Source organism: Gossypium hirsutum, chromosome D03, assembly GCF_007990345.1.
Source record: "Gossypium hirsutum isolate 1008001.06 chromosome D03, Gossypium_hirsutum_v2.1, whole genome shotgun sequence".
Lineage (NCBI taxonomy): Eukaryota > Viridiplantae > Streptophyta > Magnoliopsida > Malvales > Malvaceae > Gossypium > Gossypium hirsutum.
The window spans coordinates 7,256,997-7,282,419 of NC_053439.1; the positions used below are offsets into that span (position 1 = coordinate 7,256,997).

Below are 25,423 nucleotides of genomic sequence, written 5' to 3' on the forward strand. Positions count from 1 at the left end.
TAATATTAAGAATATTTAATATTAAGAATTTTATTAAATTATATTTAATAATAATTATTTTAGATTATATTTTATAGTATTATATATTATGATTATAGTAAATTCATATAAGAATATTTAATATTAAGAATTTTATTAAATTATATATTTTTATTAAATTATATTTAATAATAATTATTTTAAATTATATTTTATAGTATTATATATTATGATTTTAGTAAATTCTAAGAATATTTAATATTAAGAATTTTATTAAATTATATATTTTTACTAAATTATATTTTTAATAATAATTATTTTAAATTATATTTTATAGTGTTATATATTATGATTTTAGTAAATTCATTTAAGAATATTTAATATTAAGAATTTTATTAAACTATATATTTTAATTAAATTATATTTAAAAATAATTAATTTAAATTATATTTTATAGTATTATATATTATGATTTTAGTAAATTCTAAGAATATTTAATATTAAGAATTTTATTAAATTATATATTTTTACTAAACTATATTTTTAATAATAATTATTTCAAATTATATTTTATAGTATTATATATTATGATTTTAGTAAATTCATTTAAGAATATTTAATATTAAGAATTTTATTAAATTATATATTATTATTAAATTATATTTAAAAATAATTAATGTAAATTATATTTTATAGTATTATATATTATGATTTTATTAAATTCATATAAGAATATTTAATAGTAAGAATTTTATTAAATTATATATTTTCATTAAATTATATTTAATAATAATTATGTTAAAATATGATTAAATTATTTATTATTTATATTAATAATCTTATTAGAATTTAATAACAATAACAATAATCATCTACCTAAATTTTTTTTGTCATTTTAGTTTTTTTCCTTATGCTATTACAACATCATTCCATTCAACTAAACACAAGAATACTATTACGCCTCTATTCCATTACATTCAACCAAACAATTGAATTACTATTACGCCTCTATTCCATTACACCTCTATTCCATTACAGCGAACCAAACGTGCCCCTAATCTTCCCTAAACAACAAAACAAACTCTCCTTTCCTTTTCTATTTATTTTTTTCCTTCTCTTTCTCCTTCCCTCTCTTTATTCTCCCTCTCTTTTTTTCTTTCTTTTTCCCTTCCCTTCCCTTCCCGCCCTCTCCTTCTCTTTCTTCTTCTTCTCTTCTTTTCTTCTTCTTTTTCTTCTTCTCTTTCTCCCTTTCACTCACCGGCCAAAAATGAACCTTGGGGACCATTATAAGGTCCCCAAACACACAATAACAACAAATATCCTGCATGAGCCGTCCCATCGCCTGCGCCTGCCACCGTGGTGCCGCCTCTACCAGAGGCATCACCAGTACCGCTTGTGCCGTCTCCTCCATCACTAGGTGCCGCCTTTTCCCTAGGCGTGACCCAGTGTGCTGTCCTATAGTGGTAGCGGGTCAATTTTCAGGTCTAGTTTTTACCGTATACGTCGCATTTGACCCGTATTTTACCTTGGGTGCCGCCTATCTACATGCCTCCACCATTATTATTTTTTTCATGTTGATTTGTGTCAGAAAATCAGGGTGGTGCCACCTATGCACCACCCTCCACCCATTTAAATGTACCATTTTGGTACATAATTCTTGCAACAACCCATTTAGGTATTTTTTTAAAAATATTATTTGGGTAAAAGACCCAGAATTTAAGCTATAAACACAAGTAGTTTACTCTTCAAAGGCACTCACAAATAAGTTCTTCAATAGACAATAAATTATTTTTTATGCTCTTGTACAAAACCTATACAAGTCTCACAATATATTGAAGTTTTTCGAGATTTGCTAACATACTAGTGATCAATTACAATCCAACCCTTAAATACTAATAAATACTAAAGTAAAGTGAACTATTAGAAATTCATTTTTCAAAGAAGTCTTCAATGCAACCCCGATTAGTTTTCAGCAATCCAAGAGATTTAATTGTTTGATTTGAGCCTATCCAATATCTAAGGATAACTTGTTTAAATTGATTGGTCTTTAAAGTTGAGTTTTCATATATCCACAATATCAACATAATTTAAAATTCAAATATTTTGTTACAATAAATGTGAACTCCAAATTTGAAAAATTAATCAATTGTTCACAGGGAAAATGGAAGTTGATACTTTCGATTAACACTTAACAAGCCACTTCAAAAACTTGCCTCAACAATTAGTATGTGCCTTTCTTTTTAAAATCATGTTTTAAGCTAAACAATTTAATAATCAATAATTTTAGAGAAAATATTTGATACATTATCAGTAGAGTTTTTAGACCCCACAAGCAGGGTCAAGGGTTAACAAGTGTCCTATAAGAGTATAATAAAAATTAAAAAAATAAATGTTTAAAAAAGAGAGACACATGTCAATTTTTTAAGGTTGCTTGTGGAATAAAAAAATATATTGCCAATGTACCAAATAATAGGAGTGAGAAAAAAATTGCCCAAATCGAAAATCGACCCAAACCAAGGTATTTGGATGATTTATGGAATGCAAGTTCAAAAATCATGGTTACTTAAAACCGAACCGAACTGAATTTTATTTTTTATTTAATATATAATTAATTTTAATTTTTATGATGTAAAAATAAATATTTTATTATCTAAAATATTGAAAATGATTTAAAAGTTGTTGAAATTTTATTAATTTTTAGAAATATTTATGAAAAAAACCTTAAAATTTTGTCAAATAATATTCAAAAGCCATAAAACAAAGCTCATTTTATAAAAATAAGTCTAAAAAATATGGAAAAATAGAGAACCGAACCAAATATGATGGACAGTTCAAAAAATCTAAAAAATCTGATTGAACCGAATGAATATCACCCCTACCAAATACTAACTCATAATTTTAATATTATAACATTAAAAGTTAATTCAATTATTAGTATATTAAAATAAAGAGATAATTTATTTAAAGGGTTAATATTTGGTATACTAGTAATATATATTTTTTATTTCACGAATAGCTTAAAAAATTATCATGTGTCTTTTTTAAAAAAATATTTTATTATACTTTTCAACCTCCTAACCTGCTTGTGGAGTCTAACAATTCTATTGATACTAATAATTTTCCTTATTTAAAATCAATTTTATATTTAACATATAAAAAATTCTAGATAAAATAAATTTAAACAAAAGTCATGGGAGAACTTTAAAAATTTTAAAAAATAATAAGTAAAAGAGTAATTTACCCAAATTGGAAACAAGTACGTAAAAAAAATTGTAATGTGAACATGAGTGTAAAGAATATTGTAATATATATATAGTGGTTTTTTTTACCCTTGCGATGTACACGTTGATTATGTGAATTAATTTCATACTATGTATTTGAAAAATTATATATTATTATTTATAATATATATGGTGTGTATTATGAGGAAGACTCAACTATTGTAAAAAAAAAAAAGGCATAGTTTACATTATTTTCTTAGAAACATTTTTTAAAGAAATTTCGAAAAAAAAAGGTAATAAGAAGAATGAGAATTATATACTCTTTCTTTAATTTAAAAAAAATTAAACTAATAATGGGGTTGTTTGAGTAGATATTAATTTGGCATTTATGGAGATAATTTTAATGCTTTTAAATTTTCCAAGTTATTTCATAAAAGAAATATTTATAATTTTACACATTCTTAATTTTTTTAAAACAAAGTTTGACCTTTTTTAAATTAAGTAATATGAAATATTATAAATAATAAATTGCAATTAAAAATTCAAACCAATAATTGTGAATGTGTCAGAAGCTTTGTGCCACATGGTCAACAACCTAACTATTCATGAATATATAGTAGTTGCGAAAAGTTTTAATTTGATAATCCACATATATCTATGAACTAAATACCGAGGATAAATATATTGAAAGCTGCAGAAGGTTTTTGTTGATTGCAGTGAGTCGAGCATTTCTTTTACAGAGCAGGGCATCCCTGGACCCAAGATCAAGTGCCAGTGTAAGTATCACACACCATAATTGGAGCTACTGAGCTAATAAAGCTTACAATCTTTATTGAGTTGCCTTAGCTGTTTTGCAACATCAGTTATCATCGGTCGATTCTCGGGATTTTCTTGTGTACAACAAAGTGCAATCTTCGCCAAACTTACCAACTCATCACCATTGATACCTTTGCTCGAACTACTTTGATCCACAATTTCGGTTAACTGGTTGGCTCTTTCATTTATTTTGAATTCCAAAACTTCAGGTGCTATATACCCAACTACCCTAGAGGTTGTATCTTCTACGACATGGGATTTTCCCTTCGGAAAGGCTACGGAGAGAGAGAAATCAGCAAAGCTTAGCAACATAATTGGTATCTACCACTATTGATATGAGCAAAAGGCCTCGATTAATAACAGGTTTGGACAAAGCAGACGTTACAATTTAGTATAGTTAATCAAGTTGACAACTTAAGTTTCCTAGTCTAAAATTCGCATATCTTTCGATCTTCCACTTTCCGCCTCTGCTCAGCTGCTACATTAAGTAAAACAATCCAAAATTATCTTCTCCTATTTTTTACATCCGAACCTTTCAGTCACATTTAAGCACAGTCCAATCTTTTTAATGTAATGCAATGAAAATTACAAATGGAATGTCATAAGTATAGTCAATTAGTTAGGTCTAAAAGCATGAAGAGTTATCAAGCTCCAATTACTCAATGAGGGAAGGAGGCAAGTCTATATATAAACCTTTTTAGAATCTAATGCCTAACCCTTTTCTTTTGCATTACCAATAGTATGGAGATATGTTTTAGAGGGTTCATTTGGTAAGGTGAGCAGACGTTACAATTTAGTAAAACGAGTAGTCGTAAAGAGATGGCGGAGAGAAATATTAGAGCAAACTCTGAGTAATAAGTGTGGTGGTGTTGGACGCGATAAGGGGCTGAGAATGATGAAAGCTACAATGGTTGTTGTGATTATATAAAAAAAATTGCAAAGAGAATTTTAGAGAGCTAAGTTGGCAAAGTCCCAAAATGAGACATTCAAACCTCTATTTATAGGCATTGGAAAGGAAATTACCTCAAATAACGATTATAAAACAAGTGACATTTTTTATGGAACGTAGAAAAGATGTGGAGTAATTCATAAGAACGTGTTATGAATTATTGGATAATGAGAATAAATGATATCACATTCATGTTACTTGTAGTGGGCAATGGTAATGGGAGAGAAGTTATGAAAATAGTGGATATAATAGTAGTTTAGTGAAAGATACACTCATGTAATTTACTTTAGCAAGAAGAGTGCTACTTACAAACTTAAGTGCAAGTGCACAGTTTTATGAAACGTGGGAAAAATATGGATTAATTCAAAAGAACGTGTTATGAATTAATGGGTCATGAGAATGAATAAAATCACATTCATATTTTTTGTAGTGGGTAATGGGGGAGAATTATGAAAATAATGGATGAATGATAGTTTATGGAAGTTACACTCGAGTAACTCATTTTAGTAAGGAGAGTGTTACTTGCAAACTTAAGTGCAAATGCACAATTTGGTCCACGAAAAGAGGGAAAGACAACAAATACTTGTGCTCTAGAGAAATGTTAAGAAACAGAATTCTTAACATTAATATTTGTATTTGAGCCTCCAAGCTATGCTCTCGAAGGCATCCCAACAGTGGAACAAACTTAAAAATTTTGCCAACCTTCTTATGTTTCGCTCCACAACCTTCTTAACATAGAGTGATTTTGCAAGGAACAATATTTGTTGACACTACTATAGGCAGGAGCATTAAAAACCAAAAATAAGTATCTACAGTATATAACTGGCTTAGCAATATCCATTACAATCTTTACTCTAGACATCCATGTTAATGGCTTAAGTTGCCCCTCACAAACATCAAACATTAATCTTTGGAGTTTTTTTCACCACCAAATTCATAAACAAGCATTGGACTTTGAGTCTCTAAGCAACATCCAATGAGTTTAGAACATTCTTGTGCACACTCATTTGTGAGCTAATTACTATATTTATGATAACCGTTTCAAGACATTTGTTATAGCTTTAGTGTCTTTTCACAAATATCTTGTGACCACACAAAAAACTTTTGTATAACATGAAATGAGTCTAACTCGAAATTTCCTGATTTAAACTGAACGTACCTCAAAATTTCATGATGGTTTGGTTAAAAAAAAAAGACTTGGATTATCAAATCCAAATATTTTGTTTAGATGTCTAATAAATAAAATAAAATTTAAGCAAATTCAAATTTAATTTCATAAATGATAAATTTTGAATTTTAAACTTCAAAATTTCAAATTTCAATATTCATAAAAACAAGGGAATTTTTTTCTCTATTGATTCACTCTGCCTTCAAAACAAGGTATTAAGTACCGTATCAATGAGGGTATTGTCTTTGTCGTAGTACTAGTATGTACTGGTCCTAGTGTCTTTCAATGTATCATTTTAAAATTTTGACAAATATAAAGATAGTCTAGTTTTTAATAAATTATATATTATATATACATGCAAATAAGTCTCAATAACGTTATTATAAATATATTTATACGTAAATATAAATTTTAAATATTTATATGTAAATATAAATTTTAAAATTATTAATTAGATTCAATAAAATGTTTAATTTAAAATGTAATCCTAACAAAATTAAAATGTTTTAGATGTTCAAAATAACAAAAATGTTATATCAACCAATAATGTTTTTACATATATTAAATATATTTTTGCTTATAATAAAAAAAGTTCCGTGCTAAGAAAGTTGTATTAAAAATATTATGAAACAAACTAATTTTGAAGTTAAAGCTTATAATCATATTAATAGTTACGCAATTGTCGTATGTTAATCTCTATCATGTGTGGATTTAATTCAAATTATTTAAATTCTTCATTTATGGATATTATATAATAATTTATTTTATTATGTAATTGTTCGCATATGTAAATTAATACAAGATGAGCTGCCTTTTTTGGCAATATCATTATTAGTGGTGGTGGTGGCAAGCATTCATTCCTCGTGAAAATCCCGATTCCATACAGACTCCAAATTTGAAGTAATGATTGGTTCTTTCATCATCAGACTCTTCATATCTTTGAATGCCATCAATGTCAACTTTGACATTGAAAGTCCCACGTCATGGATTACATTGACTTTGAGCCATCTGTTATACATATTTTCGACGGTGAGTAGACTTGAAGCATGTATCCCAAACGGAACAAAGGCATCACCTTTATTGAGTTGAAGCAAATGTTTTCTTTGATTTTTATAGTATTTTCCGTTTTTGTTTCCGATTAGACCATATTAAAATGGTTGATTGATTCAATGTTAATTACACATCATCTCCCAATAAACCGTATTAAAGAGACAAGTTAAAATTATAAGAATTTTGTATTAATAAAAATTAAATTAAATTGTTATTTTTCGGAGACAAATGCATAAGTGAATTTTCATTAAGAAAATCTTGCTAATAATCCTACAACTTAAAAAAATTATATATGTATTTTTATATCAAATATTTTGCCCGTGAATCTGCAAGGGCTTCAAAATTTCTTTTTATATAATTTTAATTATATTAAATAATAATGATTTATTTAGATTTTTGCTGAAAATTTGATATTTATTTATTAAAATAATTATATTTTTAATATAAAAATTAAATGACGTAAATGGTTTCTTTACTAATAAAAAAAGTTAATTAAAAACAGTTTTTAAGAAAAAAAATCATTTTTTTATTAAATCGACTTAAATTCATAAGAAGTGGAAACTTAACGTAGAGATGAAAAAGGAAGATAGAAGTTAATTTGTTTATGAACATTGGTGGTTGTGTTTACAGTGGTTTGGGTATGGAAGGGAATTAAAGGAGTGTTAGATCCAATTCAGCAAAGTCTTGCCTTCTAACAATAATATTAATTTGGCAAATATGTGTGAAAGAAAAGGGCAAGTTTAGACAAATGATAAAAATGTGTAATCAATTATCGTAGAATATTTTCAAGTGTCAAACAGTGTCTCACATCATTCTTCCATCTTTAGATATACTACATACTTACCTGTAGAATATTTTCCAAGAGAGAAAATTGATAAAAATTGTAATCAATTATATTTAGATATACTACATACTTATTCTTCATTTCGAAAACCATGTATTAATATTTTTTATTAATAATAATAAATTTAGTCATTGATAATTATATATTTTATTATTTTAATTTTAATTCTTAAAAAAAAAACAAATTTGGCCTTTTAACATATATACATCTTGTCAATTTGTTGATATTCTAAAATATCATCTAAAAATTTAAAAAAAGTATAAAATTTCTTTAAAAAGAAGAAGATCAACCTAATGTTTCATGATAGCTTGAGCAAGATGCTTACATAAAACATGAAGCCATTCCTTAAGATCTAGGCAAAAAAATCAGACTAATGCCAAAAGAGTTCGAAGACATATGACTTCCTGCTCTTTGGGCACTTCTCGGAAGATAGTAGCCATATTTTGCGAGGATGCTTCATGGCTGTCTTTGCCTGGATATTAAGGAATGGCTTCATATAATTTATGTAGACCAGATCATTTTGCTGTTGATACTGTCGATTAGGACATCCTTTTTGGAGTAATATGCCGGAATCTATGGTTGCGGAGGAATAATCTTGTCTTAAACGACAATTTTGTAGAAATAGTGTTTACTTGGCAGAAGTTTTAGGATGCGCTCTGAGATTATTTATACTTTGCAAATGTTTATGGCTTTTTGCAGTTCCAACATTGTTAGGGAATGGCAGACAGTATCCTAGTGTCACCGGCCGCAGTTCAAAGCCCGTGACCATCGCACCAAATGCATCCAATAGGGGTCTATTACTCAGATGTGGATCATTTGGCCCGCGAGAATTGGCCCGATTCAAAGAGATATTGGAGAAGCCTGTCAGATTGAAGCCTGGTAGGCCCGATAACGAAGAGATGACAACTTAGGCTAATATGATAACTAATCTTAGAAGATAGTGTGAATCATATATTGTAAAGATTAGATTAGATTTGATATGACATATCTTGTAAATCCCTAAAATAAAGGGATATGGTTAATCTTGTCCGTCGATTAATTGTATCTTGACCGTCGGTTTTAGGGGAGCTCAACTATAAATAGAGAGCCTCCCCTCAGTTGTACTCACTCCATTCATTGTTTCATTATTCTTTGTGAATAAGAGAGTAGAGAGCATTTACTCAAACACTTTGCGAGCGTTCTTTCTATTGTTCTTTGTTGTTCTTTGTTGTTCTTCTTTTGGCATAAATCGCTTCCGCTCTTCAATTTGGTGCCTTGGAGGAGTTCTTAAGGAATCCTCACTTGAGTTAAGGTTGACTTAGGCGAGCTTGGACGAACGGATCACCTAAGGCCGCACGGATCACAAGAGAAAACTCTAGCCCCGTGACACTAGAGGCCTCCACCAAATGATACTTGGAAAGTAAGCACTGATGGCGGTTTATCTACTTCAGGTAGTGCTATAAGAGATTCGACTGGCAGATGGCTAAGGTACCTTGGCTGTCGAAAGGTGATTTTAGAAATGGATAGCCAAGCTGCTAGGCAGCAAATCAATGGCTTGGATAATGCACAAGAATCTTCTGCTATTGTTGGTGGTATTAAGGACCTACTGAAAAAGAATTAGGATATGTGGTTCACTTATAAGCGATCACCAATTCTTCTTTAATTGTAAATTAATTGTAGTAATCGTCTAACGAGTAATTCATACCAAAAGAATAATCCCAAAAAAATATTTTCACAATTTAATTTGTCAGTTGCCTTGCGAATTAGAAGAACTCAACTCAAATAAGGGATCTTTCTTGAAACAAGGCTAAAAACAATACTATTAGATAATCCTATCTATCTTTCGAACCAGAGAAAAAATAAATATACAAATAAAAAGAATTAAATATGATTTCGGATCTCACAACTCAACATTAAGATTTAATCGACCTTTGGCTAGAATATAATTTAGTTAATAGTCATAATTTACTAAACAAAGAAATAATAAAAATAAAATTTAATAAAACAAAAAGAATAGAAACAGAGAGAGGCACAAAATCCAAATCAAAAAAGAAAGAAAGAAAAGCTATTATCTTACAGAAAGATGTCCCCGGCTCTTCTAATTTTCAGTTTTTAAGCTAAAAATTATTACTTAGTATTTTATTCCTACATAAATTCTTATAAATAAAATTAAATATTTATCTAAATAAAATATAAAAAATAAAACTTAATCTCAATTAAACTCCTAAAAATATCTTTATAAATAATATTTAAATAAAAATAAAATAATCCTAACATCTAAAAAACCTTGTAGTCAAATTACTATTCTCATGTCCAAATTTTTCACTTGTCTATATTTTGAATTCGTATTGCACTTACATAGAAATTAGGCAATAAACACTAAAATTAGTAGTATCGTGCCCAAAAATTTATCAAAATAAAACACATAAATATGTCAATTTGACACAATATCAATCTTCATCCAATAATGGTAAAAGTGATAATTAAGTTACTTCCTTCTCATGAAACATTGAATGTAACAAAACAACAACCATTAAAGTTGTGAATTTAGTTTATGTTTTCTAATTGGATCGTTCTTAGCCTCTATATTTTTTTTTGAAGCCTAAACTACAATTGTTAAACCCATTAAATTATTATTACAAGTACAGTCAACCCTCTCTACAATAGTCCCATTTGTCTACTTAAATTTTGTCTGTTTTAGAGAAGTTGTTGTTATAGAGAAACAACTGTTGTAAACTTACTGTAGAATTCATATAATGTATTTCTATAAAATAAAGAAAGTGAGAATTATGTTTAAAAAAAAAAAAGAAAGCGAAAATCAAATCAACAAATTTAAAAATGTATAGCAGGTGCATGTATTATTGCTTTTATGCATATTTATTTTACATTTTTTTCACATGATTAATTATAAAGTTTATAGATCTAACAAGTTCAATTAACCAATATGAGTTCTCAAATTAAATTAATTAATCTATCATGAGTAATTAAATTCAAGTAATCAATTTATAAGTTTATGATGTTCTAAATTCATGGTAGAATATTTAATTAAGGAACTTAATAGTTTTATTGAATTGATGTCTTTAATTCCATTTATGGAAGATTATTTCTATTTAATAAAATATGATTAGTAGATTTTTCTACATGAAATTTAGTCATTTTGTTGAAATAATATTTTAATTAATATAATTTTCATTTAATAAATGATAATTAATAGACTTGCTTATATGAAATAACTATAATTTTACTTAAAAGTTTAGACAATGTGATGGTATAAGATTGAACTTCATAATTATGGATATTGCTATTATAAGTGAAAAGGTGTTATAGATGTTAAAATAAAACATAAAGATTCGGTTGTCCAAGAAACTTGACCATTATAGTGAAATATTGTAATATGTAAAATAACAAGTTAACATGACATTACATATATAATAATATGTTTGTCGTATAAGATCTTAAAAATAGCATAGTTAATTCAATAACTACCGTTTGGTCAGAATTAAAATTTTAAAATCTAAAAATACATAAATTAAAAATATCAAATTAAAGTATAAAGATTAAATCCGGATTGCTGCATAACTTAACCTTTGCTTTTTGCTTGGAAGTTTCAGGAGTCCTGTTTCCTTTTAGCATAATTTAATCTATAGCAAAATGGGTAAACAATATTGAAAGCTGCAGAAGGTTGTTGTTGATTGCAGTGAGTTCAGTATTGTATTACAGATTAAGGCAACCTATGTTCCCTGGACTCAAGATCAAGTGCCAGTATAAGTATCATACACCATAATTGGAGCTACTGAGCTAACAAAGCTTACAATCTTTATTGAGTTGCCTAAGCTGTTTTGCAACATCAGTTATCATCGGTCGATTCTCGGGATTTTCTTGTGTACAACAAAGTGCAATCTTCGCCAAACTTACCAACTCATTACCATTGATTCTTTCACTCAAAATACTTTGATCCACAATTTCGGTTAACCGATTGCTTTCGACATAATTCGACACAAATGCTCTAAAGGGTGCTTCCTCCACACTATGATCCCCAGATTTTCTTCTAGTTAAAAGCTCAAGTAACAGTATGCCAAAACTATAAACATCAGCCTTTTCATTTATTTTGCATTCCAAAACCTCAGGTGCTATATACCCAACTACCCCGGAGATGGCATCTTCTACGACATGCGATTTTCCTTTCGGAATTGCCACGGAGAGCGAGAAATCAGCAAGCTTAGCAACATAATTCGTATCTATTACTATCGATATCAACGAAAGCCCTCGATGAATAACAGGCCTGGACAAGGCAGTATGGAGATATGCGACTGCATTAGCAATATCCATTGCAATCTTTATTCTAGACTTCCATGTTAATGGCTCAAGTTGCCCATCACTAACATCAAACATTAATCTTTGGAGATTCTTTTCACCACCATATTCATAAACAAGCACTGGATTTTGAGTCTCTAAGCAGCATCCAATGAGTTTTAGAACATTCTTGTGCACACTCATTTGTGAGCTAATTACTATATCTGTGATAGCTGTTTCAAGGCATTTGTTATAGCTTCCGTACCGTTTCACAGATAGCTCCCGACCACGCAGAAAGCCTTTGTATAACACGAAATGAACGTACCTCGAAATTTCCTGACCGACATCGTAACCTTTCGTTGCTTCGCTCAGCTCCTCGGCGGAGAAAGTACAAATAGGATTACATTTACCATCAGATGAGGCAATAAGCTTTTCTAATAACATACTCCCATTCTTCAACAATGGTCCCTCATCCTTGCCTTGCCTTTTTATTCTGAAACATGATCCCATCTCCCCTTCCTTCAACATTCAATAAATACCTGCAAAGATGCTAAATTAGAGACTAATACATCGGGAAAATAGCAAAAAAAGACAATTTTCTTCTAATTGATTGCATTTGACAATACTTTAATTATTATACAGATTAAAAAGAGAGTAAAATAGCAGAAGAGGCAAGCACCTAAAATGGCAGAAAAAAAGGGGGAGAAAGTGAAAACCGCAGGAAGATGATAAAAGTCAGACCAGGCATTAGAGTCGATCTCAGGAAGCTTACATTAAGACCAATAAAAAGGCAGGCAGCTTTCTCTGACTTTCTCTTTTCAAGAATTGATAAGGTACCATTGGCATAATAAATCCATTGGATCACCACTTAGCCCATTGCTCACAAATTTGGGTCCAAATTCACTGTTTCAATTTCATCTCAGTGTTACTTCAATCTCAGAACTAGGTTTTGGCAGGCGTATCATTGATGGTGAGATCCATGGCCCAGTGTAATAATAAACACAAGTAGTAGCTTTGCATATTTAGGAAACTTACCCAAAATAAATTTGATAGAGAACCCACATATGATATTTTTACTCATGATGAGACTTAAACCTCGTAACAAAACCACCTCAATCTTACTTGACTAGCAATAAAGAAATACTAAATGTGTTGTATGATTAATTTGCTAGGTAGAGTAGAAAGAAAATTGAAAAAGAAGAAGAAGAAAGTTTAAAGAAGTAGAAAACTAGAAAGAAAATATACATTGATATACTTGGTAGGAAAGATTAAAAAATTGAAAGAAAATATTAATTTATTTTCCTTAATTGCTAAGAAGAGTTTAAAGACGAAAGGATGAAAATGAAAATGTTAAAAATACATTCTTTTATTTTCTCAATCTAAAATGATTTGTTTTTAAGCATAGATAAAAACTTCTCACTTTTCTTTTCAACTAAATACACTTAAAATTTATTTTTATTCATATTTCAATGTATTAAAATATAATAAATTATGTTTGATCTCCTTTTAACTTCACATTCTTTTATAAAATCGTAATTTGGTAGAATAAATTTAATAAAATTTTAGTTTAAATCTCGCTAATTTTATTAACTTAACATATCTATCACCTTTTTAATCAATTAAATAGCTACATTTATATATCAATATTTTCATTATATTCATAACATTAAAACACTCATTATAATATTAAATACAAATTTTGCATTTTACTTTTTTTAATGTAACCTTGTGTTTTTTGTAATACAAAATAATTTTTATCTTTTTTAATCATCTTACTTAATACTATCCACATTTCAATAATAAAACTTTAATTTATAGAAAAAAATTACTTATATAATTTTTAAAAAATTGAATTCTTTTATTCTATATGAAAATTTTAAATATTATTCGCAATATTTATACCATAAATAATATTTAAATTAAATTGTTTAATTTTAAATTAAGTTAAGCTCGAATAGTAAAAGATTTCTTTAATAATATTAAATTATGATAAATGGTTGAAATTTCTTTCCATTAAAAGTGCTATATTACATAATAGAAAGAGCAAAACATTATTTTAAGCAAACCCCATGAGATGGCCTGATGGTCAAGGGTGTTCACCGTTTCAGGTTGGTTGTTTGAGCTTTGCCTTGTTATTGTAATTTACAAAAAAAAAAAGGAAACATGATTTCAAACCAAAGTTAATGATAACTTCGTTGTCTTAGGAAACTATTGTAAATTATGTGTGAGTTTTTTAATTAGATATGATTTTGTTTATTGAGGCTGTTATAAATTGTGTAACTCGAATCCCGTCACTTGTAAAAGAATTAAATGTAGTGGCAAAATAAGGGGATTTGTGAGGGCGAAAGGCCGAGGGCCGTACATTAAGCACAAAATTGGACTGGGGTTGTGACCAACGGTGCATGGGCGGAGCCCCTGCGATACGGACCATATAGCACAAGTTGAATTCATATAGAACTATTCTTCTTCTATTTGACTTTGATTAGAATAAGGTTTTTCAACCCTTAAATAGATATAATCGAAACCCCTCTTGTTTCATTCGTTTTTCAATATTAGTGAATTTCTCCTCTTTTGTCCGTAGTTTTTTCTCGAAAGGGTTTTCATGTAAAATCTGTGTGTTCTCATTTTTCTTTTATTCTTGCTTTGCGATCGTTCTACCACCATTATCAACGTACAGAGGTACTTTAAGACACCCACTCACTCTCATTCAATTAAATTATTTAAGATTTCGATAAATTAAAAAATAAAATTTCAATTGAAGACATTATCTGACTTATGTTCCTCTCAAGAATTCATATATATAACAAAACTAAGGCTCATCAACAACTTTTGTTGAGTTTGTAAAATATGTTTTTTTTAATTACATATAAAATTATATTAAAATAGATTGATATATTAATATCACGAATTGATTGGACATCAATAATTAACAAATTTACTTAAAACCCTTTGATATTAACAGTCATACTAAATTTAAAGATATTAAATTACACTTTTAAATTCCCTCTGTCGTAATGGCAGTTCTTTTCTAATTCGGTTTACTAAAGCTGAAGGAGCTGTTAAGACTTTTGTTTCTAGTTAATTAGGGATTGGGTGTTTTTGGCGTAGAACTCTGATTAATTGAGTATAGGAGCGTTTAGTTTGTTTTTTACCGAATCATTATGATAGAAGACAATTTAGCAAATTTAAGAATTCATGTTGTGGAGGAGGAAATCTGGGCGGTGGATGAGGATGTGGAAGAGGAGGTGGAATAAGAATTTTGTTTGGTAGGGTGTTTCATGACAACGAGAATGGTAAACTTTCAAGCCATGAAGAATACGCTGGCTAATGTTTGGCACCCAATTGGTGGCGTAGTTATCTCAGATCTGGGGGAGAAGAGATTTTTATTTAAATTCTTTCATGATGTGGACATTGAAAAAGTGATAAAAGGGGCACCATGGACCTTTAATAACCATCTGCTAGTTTTTCACAGGCTATTGGAGGATGAGGACCCGATGGAGGTGCCATTGACTTATTCTTTTTTTTTCTGGGTACAGATTCATGATCTGTTACCAAGAATAATGTCGAAGATGGTTGCTAAGCAATTTGGTGACTTTATTGGGTCTTTTATTGAATATGATGCAAGGCAGATAGGGAAGGGATACTAGAGTTATATGAGAATACGAGATTGGTGGATGTGAGGGTTCCATTGAAGAGGAGGAAGAAATTAGTGACACCTAGTGGAAAACAGTTTTATGCGAGATTCCAATATGAAAAGTTGACTTTGTTTTGTTTTTTTATGTGGTTGATTGGGCCATGAGGATGGTTTCTGTCCACTACGAGTTAAAAGCAAAGGTGCATGACCTAGAATTAGGTTAAGATACATTTTTGAGGGTGCAAAAAAACAAATCAAATTTTTTCACAAGCGTATAACTTAAGGAGGATGTAACATCCCTGACCTGTATCCATTGCCAGAACAGGGTTACAAAGCATTACCGGAATACACAAATCAAATAAAAACATTTCATATCATTTAACATTCATGTCAGTTATTATTCATAAAGTCCCTTCTATAAGTCCACGAGGCTCAAAACATACATCAAAAATAAGTCGGGACTAAACCTGGTATTTAGAGAATTTTCCACGAAATTTTAAAATTTTTTTCTTGGTGCAGAGGACATATGCCTGTATCTCAGGCCGCGTGGGCATTCGAAATAAGGGTATGGATACACAGCCAAGACACACGCCCATGTGCTAGGCCATGTGTCACACGCCCATGTCTTTGCCCGTATAAACGAAATAAGGGCATTTCCAAGCCATATTTCTCACCCAATCTTGCCTTTCACCTACATAAACACTTAAATACATTATCAAGCCAATACAAGACATTCAAAACCAATCAAGATCAAGTCTTTTACATGATATAATATCTTATATAACCAAGTGTACAAACTTACCAAAACAACCATACATACATATATGCATATTCTACCAAACTTATACTATCTCAAACCAATCCTCAATATGCCTTTATGATTTCTATCATTTATCCATTTCAGACACACATCAACACATTAAGGCCACTTTTTACATATCAAAATATACCAATTACAAGCCATACTAATGGCTAATTTCAACCAAACACATACATGTCATTCTTAACCACTTTTAGCCTATACATGTCATTATAACCCTAAATTTAATTTACTATTTATACCAAAACGAGCTAATGGATAGTGTGAGGTATCTCCATCAAGCTTCCAACCCAATGAGCTTTCGAAATACTATAAAATAGAGGAAATAAAACAGAGTAAACATTTAATGCTTAATAAATTCGTATAACAGAAAATAAACTTACCATTCATTTACATTTAAGGTAAGCACACAAAAATGCATCCAAACAATTTGGCTAATAACCTAAACACATATATCCTCATCAAGAATGTTAGTCACAAAACTCACATGAATATCAAGAAACATGTATTAGCTCATCAATATTTAATTTCCGCATACAAGTATTTATCATTTCAAGTATCCATGAACATGTACATATCATATCTTTGTATTTCAAGTACTTCTTATAGTAATTCATCTTCAATTCATATCATCTCATATCAGAACTTTACCCGTTGAATCATTTAAAATATCAATGGATACAAGGGTAGTACACATGAAGTGTACGAATTGTAATTCGCCAATTCATATTCGAGAGTACTCCTTAAAGCACATAATCGGGAAGCCTTCTTTCGAGCCATATAACGGGAAGCTCGTGTGAGCCATGTAACGGAAAGCTTATCCAAGTTATATAACAGAAAGATCATAAGAGTCATAATCGGGAAGCTCATGCGAGCCAATAATGGGTAGCTCCGAAGAGCCATTAACGAGAAGCTCTAGATAGCCATATATCGGGAAGTTCAAGTGAGCCATATCGAGAAGCTCAGGAAAGCCATTAATCAGGAAGCTCACAAAGAACCTTTAATCAAAAATCTCATAAAAAGCCATATAACGGAAAGCTCATAAGAGCTGCGGTATGCCTACAACCCATGTAGGATCACAACCGATCAAGATGCTCTAAAGAGCTATTAACAAGAAGCTCACAAGAACCATATAACGGGAAACTCAAGAGGGCCAATAACAGGACGTTATTTTGAGCTATGGTGTGTCCACAACATATGCAGGACTACAACCAATACGGAAAATCTTGTATCCATCGAATTTTATTTATCAAACGGGACTTGACATTTATCGAGTTTTGTCGGATATGTGATTAATTTCATATATATAACATTTATACAATTCAGATATACAACATTTAATTCAAACATATAAATATACACAATTTAGTTACACGAACTTACCTTGACAATTGTTCGTATACACAAAATCCTACTAATCTGACACTTTTTTTTCCTCGATCTATGTTCATATTTAAGTTATCTGAATTTATACGAATGAATTTAACATATATTTAATACAACTCACATTCAATTCAATCAAATTCACATCTTAGGCAAAATTACTATTTTGCCCCTATATTTTAATTAATTACAATTTTATCCTTAGGCTCGGAAAATAAAATTCATGTAATTTAATTCTTATTCCAAGCCTAACCGATTTTTACATGAAACATTTGTATCCCATTAAATTCATAATATTAAAAAATTTTCGTAAATTTTACATCTTTATAATTTTGTCCCTAAATCACAATTTCGTCAAAATTCACTTTACAAAAGTTGTTTATCTATCAATAACCTTTCATTTTCTACCATAAATTTCATAATTCATGCATATTCATCCATGGCAAAACCCTAGTACTTTGATAACTTTGCAAATTAATCCCCGAGATAGATAGATTAAGTTATTACGATCTCAAAAATATAAAAATTACTAAAAACAGGACAAGATTACTTACCCAATTAAACCAAGTAAGCTTGCTTGAGTTCTTTTCTCTTAGCTAGGGTTTTCATAAAAAAAATTTGGAAAAGATGATGAAAAAGATGATATTTTCATTATTTACTTATCATCTTTTATTATTTTTACTTTCCAATTTAGTCATTTTCTTTTCTTAAATTTCCATGGATGAATCATCATACTTATCTACTAACTCTTCTTAATGGTCTATTTTCCATGTAAGGAAATCTAATTTTGAATTTCATAGTTATTTGATACTTATAGCTACTAGAACTCAAATTTTGCATTTTATACAATTTGTTCATTTTATCAATTAAACATGTAATTGGTAAAATTTTATTAACAAAATTTTTATACGACTTTCCTATCATAATGCAGACCATGTGATAATATTAAAATAATTTTCCTTCTGAACTCAGATTTGTAGTCTCGAAACCATTATTCTGATTTTACTAAAAACGAGATATTACAGAGGACACAGGTAGTAGGTTGAAAGGAAGCAAGTTTGGAAAGATGGAGCAAAATGATGGAAGAAGGGAAGGTGAGTAGATGAATCCAAAACTTGAGGGGGGAAGACAAGTGAATCTAATTCTAGGTTTTAATTTAGAAGGATGAACAAAAGGGGTGTTAGGAGAGATGATCAGTTTATAGGAGATCTAAAGGAAAGATTGAGAACACAATTAGAAAAATATAGTCTATTAGCAGAGCTGAAGGGTAAGAAGAGACAAAGAGTGGGACATCCAAATTTAGAGGATGAAATAGATACAATTGAATGCTCGAGGGGTCAAGGGTCAGTCAATCAAACAAAAAGATCGGCAACCGCTATGAGGTCGACTGACCGACAGTAATGAAAATCTTATGTTGAAATGTCCAAGGATTGGGGAATCCTTGGGCTTGTAGGAGGTTTCAGCATGTGTTGAAAGCCGGTCATCCCCACATGGTCTTTTTGATAGAGACCAAACTTGATAGCAGAAGAATGGAGTGTGTCAAGCAAAGATATGATTACTACAATGGGATTGACGTATCGATAGAATGTATAAGAGGAGGATTGAATTTAAGATGGGTGGAAGGAAGTAAAGTTAGTTAAATAGTTTTTTTTGAAAAATCACATTAATGAGGAGGTGGAAGATGAGTCCGTTGGTAGGCAATGGAGTTTTATAGGCTTTTATGAGTTTCCTGACTTTAGATTCAAGGAAACGACTTGAAATTTATTAAAATCATTAGGGCAGAATTCGAGGCACCCATAGATAGTGGGTGGTGATTTTAATGAAAGTTTATACTCTTTTGAGAAGAAGAGAGGTGTGGTAAGAGATGGAGAACAAATGAGAGAAATCAAGGAAACGTTGGATCAATGTTAATTGGAGGATGTAGGGTTTACTGGTCATTGGTATACTTGGGAGAGGGGTAATTTTAAGAACAATAATATAATGAGAGGTCCGATTGCTTTGTGGCTAATATGGAATGGTGAGAGTTATTTCCTAAGTACAGGGTCAAGTATTTGGAACATTCTTTTTCGAATCATTGCCCTTCGTTATTGAAAATAGAGCTTGATAATCAGAGACCCCAAATATAATATTTTTTTATTTAAATAGTGGTAGTTACTTGAGGAATCATGTGAAAAAGAGATAGAAGAGTTATAGGAGGGTAGTAATTTGAGTGTTCCGAAGCGTCTTAAGATGGTGGGGACGGGCTTAATAAAATGGACGAGTAAGTTGGGAAGGAAGAAAGTTGGAAAGATAAAGGACCTAAAGGAAAGAATGAATGAGCTCAAGAAAGAGGATCGAATGGACACTATTCTTGGTGATCTTATTGAAACAAAATTAGAACTCAACATGGAAATTGACAAGATGAAATTATATTGGGAATAAAGGGCAAAGATGAATTGGAGAATGAGAACCGAAATACAACTTTTTTTCATAGGTTTACCTTATAGAGATGAAGAACAAATAATATAAAGGAACTTAAAAGAGAGGATAGCACGTTTGCAACCAATACGGAGGAGATGGTCGAAGTAGCGAAGGAGTATTTCTCAAATCTATTCATATTAGATGGAAGGGGAGAAGTGATGCGAGGTCTTGAAGGAGTTGAGAAGAGCATAACGGGAGAAATGAATAAGATGTTAATAGCATAATACACTATTGAGGAAATCATATCAGCATTAAAAGAGATGGCCCCACTTAAGGCAGTAGGGGCCAATGGATTCCTTGCTCTATCTTTTCAAAAATTTTGGCATATCAGTGGTAAAGAAGTGGAGGAGTTCTGTCTTAACATTCTCAACGAAGATGAGTCTTTGGAAGATATTAACTCTATGCTAATTATGTTAATTCTGAAAACTTCTAGACTAGGTAATTTAAGAGATTTTAGACCTATTAGCCTTTGTTCTATTTTATACAAAATTATCTCACAAGTGGTGGCTAATCAATTTCGAAAAGTGCTTGATGTATGTATTGATAAAGCATAAAATGCTTTTGTACCAAGAAGAATTATTATTGATAATGTTTTCCTTGCTTATGAGATTTCGCATATGCTCAAGCAGAAGAGAGTAGGGAATGCAGGTTTGTTTTCGCTTAAGCTCGATATGAGCAAGGTGGAATGAGGATTTATACAATAAATTATGGTAAAAATAGGATTTAATGTAAGGTGGATTAATTTCATAATGAGATGTATTAATTTCGTTTCTTATTTGGTTTTTTTAAATGGAGAAATAGGGGAGAAGTTCAAATTGAATAGAGGCTAAGACAAGGTAACCCTCTTAGCCCCTATTTATTTTTAATCTGTGGGGAGGAACTCTCAATGTTAATGAGAATGGCTAGTAAGGGAAGAAAAATAATAGGAGTGAAGGTAAGTAAAAGGGTCCCGGAGATGACCTATCTACTTTTTATGGATGATTGCATTTTGTTCGAAGAGGTTATAATGCGAGGGGTAAACGAGTTGAAAGGTGTTTTTGAGAACTACAAGTGCAAGTTGAGGCAAAAGGTTAATTTGGACAAATTTGCTTTATTTTTTAGTTCTAATAGTCCGAGACGATAGAGAGAATTAATTTCATGAGCCTTGCTGGTAAGATGTTTGCAGGAACTAGAAAAGTATCTAGGTTTGTCGAATGTGGTAGAAAAATAGAAGAGTTTTTAGGGTTTAAAGGACAAGATGGCAGAACGTGTTAATAATGGGTGCGTTAAGGCACTGTCACAGTGTGGGAGAGAGGTATTTATTAAAAGTGTGTTATAAGCAATCCCAATCTATACTATGTCGTGCTTTCTTTTACCAAATTCTTTATGCTGAGAAATGGAATAGATTATGTGTAAGTTTTGGTAGCAAAAACGGAAGGGGAAGCAAGGAATGCATTGATGCAATTAGAGTAAATTATGCGTGTTAAAGGAGGATAGTGGGATGGGCTTCCGAGTTTAATGTGGCCCTTCTCGCAAAACAAGGCTGACGATTATTGGAGTATCTCGATTCGTTATTAGCAAAGAAATTTAAGGCTAAATATTATCTTAATACAGACTTTATGCAAGTAGAGTTAAGAAACTGCCTTTCATATACCTGGCGAAGCATTTGGGCAATAGGGAAAGTCTTGCAATATAGTATGGCCTAGAGAGTTGGTAATGGTGATAACATCTCAATTTGGCAAGATGTCTGGGTTCTTGGATTGGAAAACCAAAGAGTTCAAGAGTCAGTCAATGATCATAGTGTAACAAAAGTGGTAAACTTGATTGATTTAAATTTAAGACAGTGGAAAGAGAAAGTAATTACCAGAATTTTTAGTAACAAAGAGGAAGAGGCGATCCTGTACATTCCTTTGGCAAAACACCCACTGGAGGATAGAAGGGTTTGGAGTGGAGAACTTACGAGGGAATACACAGTAATGAGTGGTTACAGAAACTTATTGACGAAAAATAAAAACCTAGAAATGGCTAACAATGATGACCCATGCAAAGAATATTACAGTAATCTTTGACATACAACAAACTGGAAAATATACAACTATATCCCTACATTTAGAAACCTATACAATAGAAGAATCAGTAACTCGGTGCTGTGTCCAAGATGCAGGAAGGGAACAAAGACTTTGGAGCATGCATTTGTGGACTGTCATGCAATAAAAGAGTATGGTCAAAACTTGAGTTCGGGATGCTGGGAACAACATCAAATGAGACTTTATAGGAATGGATAAAGGGGTCAACTTACTAAAAGTAGTGGCAAGCAGAAACAACTCTTATTTGCTACCATATGGGTGATTTGGATAGGATGAAATAGAATGTTGCATGACAAAATACAACAATCAACCACAAAGATAGTATGCTTTATAAGGAAATATATAGAGGAATGGTCAATAGTAAAGAATAACATATGAAGGAGGATCACTAACAGTGAACACTGGAAACCACTAGACCAGAGTATAACCAAAATAAACTTTGGTGGGGCCTACAATAAACAAAGGAAGCAGTCAGAAACATGTATAATATGTAAGAACTCAAAAAGAGAAAACTTGGGTGCCAAAATGATAGTTAATGAGAGAGTATTTACACCTTTCACGACAGAGGCAATAGCCTGTCTACAGGAAGTTTAGGCGGGGTTAGAAATGGGCCTCCGATGGGTAGTCATTGAAGGAGATGCACTCAATGTTATTTGATGAGTAAAGGCATTAAAAGAGGATCGATCAGTACTATGTTCGTACATACAGGATATACAAATATTAAGCAGAGGATTTGAAGAGTGTCATTTTCAGAAATATCTAGATTTGGTAACAAGGTTGTTCATGAACTTGTAAGATGAGAAATTGAAAGTCTAAGGATTACCAACTTGGGACATCAACTACCGAGGAAGGCCATGTTAACACTAGAGAAAGATGTGAGGAGTCTGGCAGCATCAAAAGGAGACAAGAGGATTGACAGACATGGGGAACAGTTGTGAAAATGAAGCAAGAAGTTGAAGGAAATTTTTGTAGATAAGGGCAAAAATAAGAGTAAGGGGGAGCATGGCATATGAAAAGACAGAAGAGGGGTTTAGCAGAAAGTTTATAGAAACGGTGCAAGTAATCAATGGGAGAGCCTCGGAAATAATAAAGGGTATTTAAGATGTTGAAAATAGTGGAGGCTACCTCAAATAACGATACTAGGCATTGGGGGTATCGAAATAGGGGCCTGGTGGGCTTAAGAAAAATTGGGTTTGGGCTAGGTATAGGTATATGTTTTAGGAGGAATAGTGAGTCCGGTTTTGTAGGTTTAGGTTTTCTTTTCTTATTTTGCTTTTGTAATGAACTTCAGGCCAGGACCCATTTTTAATGCAAAGTCCCAAATTTTATTCAAAATTTTTTTAAAGATATTGTAAAATAATTTTAATATTCAAATTGTCATCAATTGGGTTTCCAGTATTCTTTTGGTATTTACTATTATCCAACATCCTGGCAATCTCACCCTAATCCCAAATTATAAAAAAAACATTCTAAAGGATGACTTCAAAATTCATATATTTAAATGATGATAATTAATGTATTAAATTTTAATGAATAAAAAATAATGGATATCTAGTTATTTATAATATAAATGAATTCTTAATTAAATGATATTTGAAAAGAAAACAAAATGTTAAGAAGAATTTAAAATATTATTTAAAATAGTTATATAAAAATACATTTTTTATAGAGGTCTACTTTGATAGCATAAAATCGTTTGCTAATTCAGTAAGGAAATTTCTAAGGTTTTTCTTTGTCAATTACGATTCTGCTTACTTTCATAACAAATTAATTGATTACAAGCCAAGATTAAAAGAAGTCTGATCGTAGTTGTTTTATAATCAAGTCGGTGTCAAGAGAGTAGTAGGCACACTAAGAACGATTGATCGATGGAGAAAGACATGGCAGATCTATGCCTTGAAGATGAGGAAGAAGAAGTCTTGCAATTCGGGGAAAAGATTATTCTACAAAAATCAGGCTATGATCTTTGTCTGGTGGGCTGTTGTCTTACGGAAAAAGTGGTTCACTTTCCTGCTTTGAAAAATACCATTGCAAATTTGTGGTATTCTTTGGGGGGAATTCAAATATCAAACCTAGGAGATAGACAGTTTTTGCTTTGATTTTTCCATGAAGTTGATATGGAGTGTGTTATAAGTGGCACACCATAAAATTTTAATAACCATCTTGTTTTGCATCAGCTGAAGGAAGGGGAAGACCCAAATTTAGTTCATTTGGTTTTTACGGATTTTCGGGTACAAGTGCATGATCTCCTATTGGATTTTTTCTTAGATAATGTGGTAAGACAGCTTGGTAATTTTATGGGCAAATTCCTGAAATATGATACAAATAAATCAATTAGAAATTTAAAAATTTCATGCATATTAGGGTTCAGTTGGATGTCCGAAAACCATTAAGGAGGAGGAAAAAAATTATGGCTTTGCAATTAAGTTTTGTTTATGTAAATTTGGAATATAAAAAATTGTCTTTATTTTGCTTCTGTGTGGTTGTCTAGGGCATGGGGATAGATTTTGTCGAAAAATATTAGATATTGGAATGCAAGAAGTAGTGGGTGGATGGGATCTGTCGTTGAAAGCACAACAAATGAGAGAAATGATCACTTCGAGTGTATGGTTGAGGGAGGATAATTATGGGGGTAATTTTGGGGAGCCTAAGGAAAGCTAAATCACTGAACGAAAAGGAAGGTCGATTGGAATCTTTGACTTATGTCGCCAACACAATTTTATGGGATCTATTTTAAGGTTCAATCTGGATGGAAGATGTC

At 30.9% G+C, this 25,423-nt stretch overlaps 1 protein-coding gene and 1 long non-coding RNA gene across 4 annotated transcripts; both read right to left on the reverse strand.

The window, feature by feature from the left end:
* Positions 1–11,679: 11,679 nt before the first annotated feature.
* On the reverse strand, positions 11,680–13,227 carry LOC107950588 (non-functional pseudokinase ZED1). Its single transcript, XM_016885466.2, has 2 exons — positions 12,979–13,227; positions 11,680–12,838 (listed from the first exon to the last, which is right to left on the reverse strand). The coding sequence occupies exon 2, from the start codon at positions 12,825–12,827 to the stop codon at positions 11,805–11,807; it is 1,023 nt and encodes a 340-aa protein (XP_016740955.1). The 5' UTR covers positions 12,828–12,838; positions 12,979–13,227; the 3' UTR covers positions 11,680–11,804.
* A 2,797-nt stretch (positions 13,228–16,024) lies between these two features.
* On the reverse strand, positions 16,025–23,729 carry LOC107950587 (uncharacterized). 3 transcript variants are annotated; one of them, XR_005911129.1, is made up of 5 exons: positions 23,216–23,729; positions 22,875–23,111; positions 22,440–22,775; positions 22,230–22,329; positions 16,025–16,624 (listed from the first exon to the last, which is right to left on the reverse strand). It is a non-coding gene; the product is annotated as an uncharacterized lncRNA (long non-coding RNA). The 3 variants fall into 3 exon arrangements; XR_001698119.2 differs by having other exon boundaries at positions 16,026–16,624; positions 22,440–23,111; XR_005911131.1 differs by lacking the exon at positions 16,025–16,624 and adding an exon at positions 16,848–17,062 and having other exon boundaries at positions 22,440–23,111.
* Positions 23,730–25,423: the final 1,694 nt, after the last annotated feature.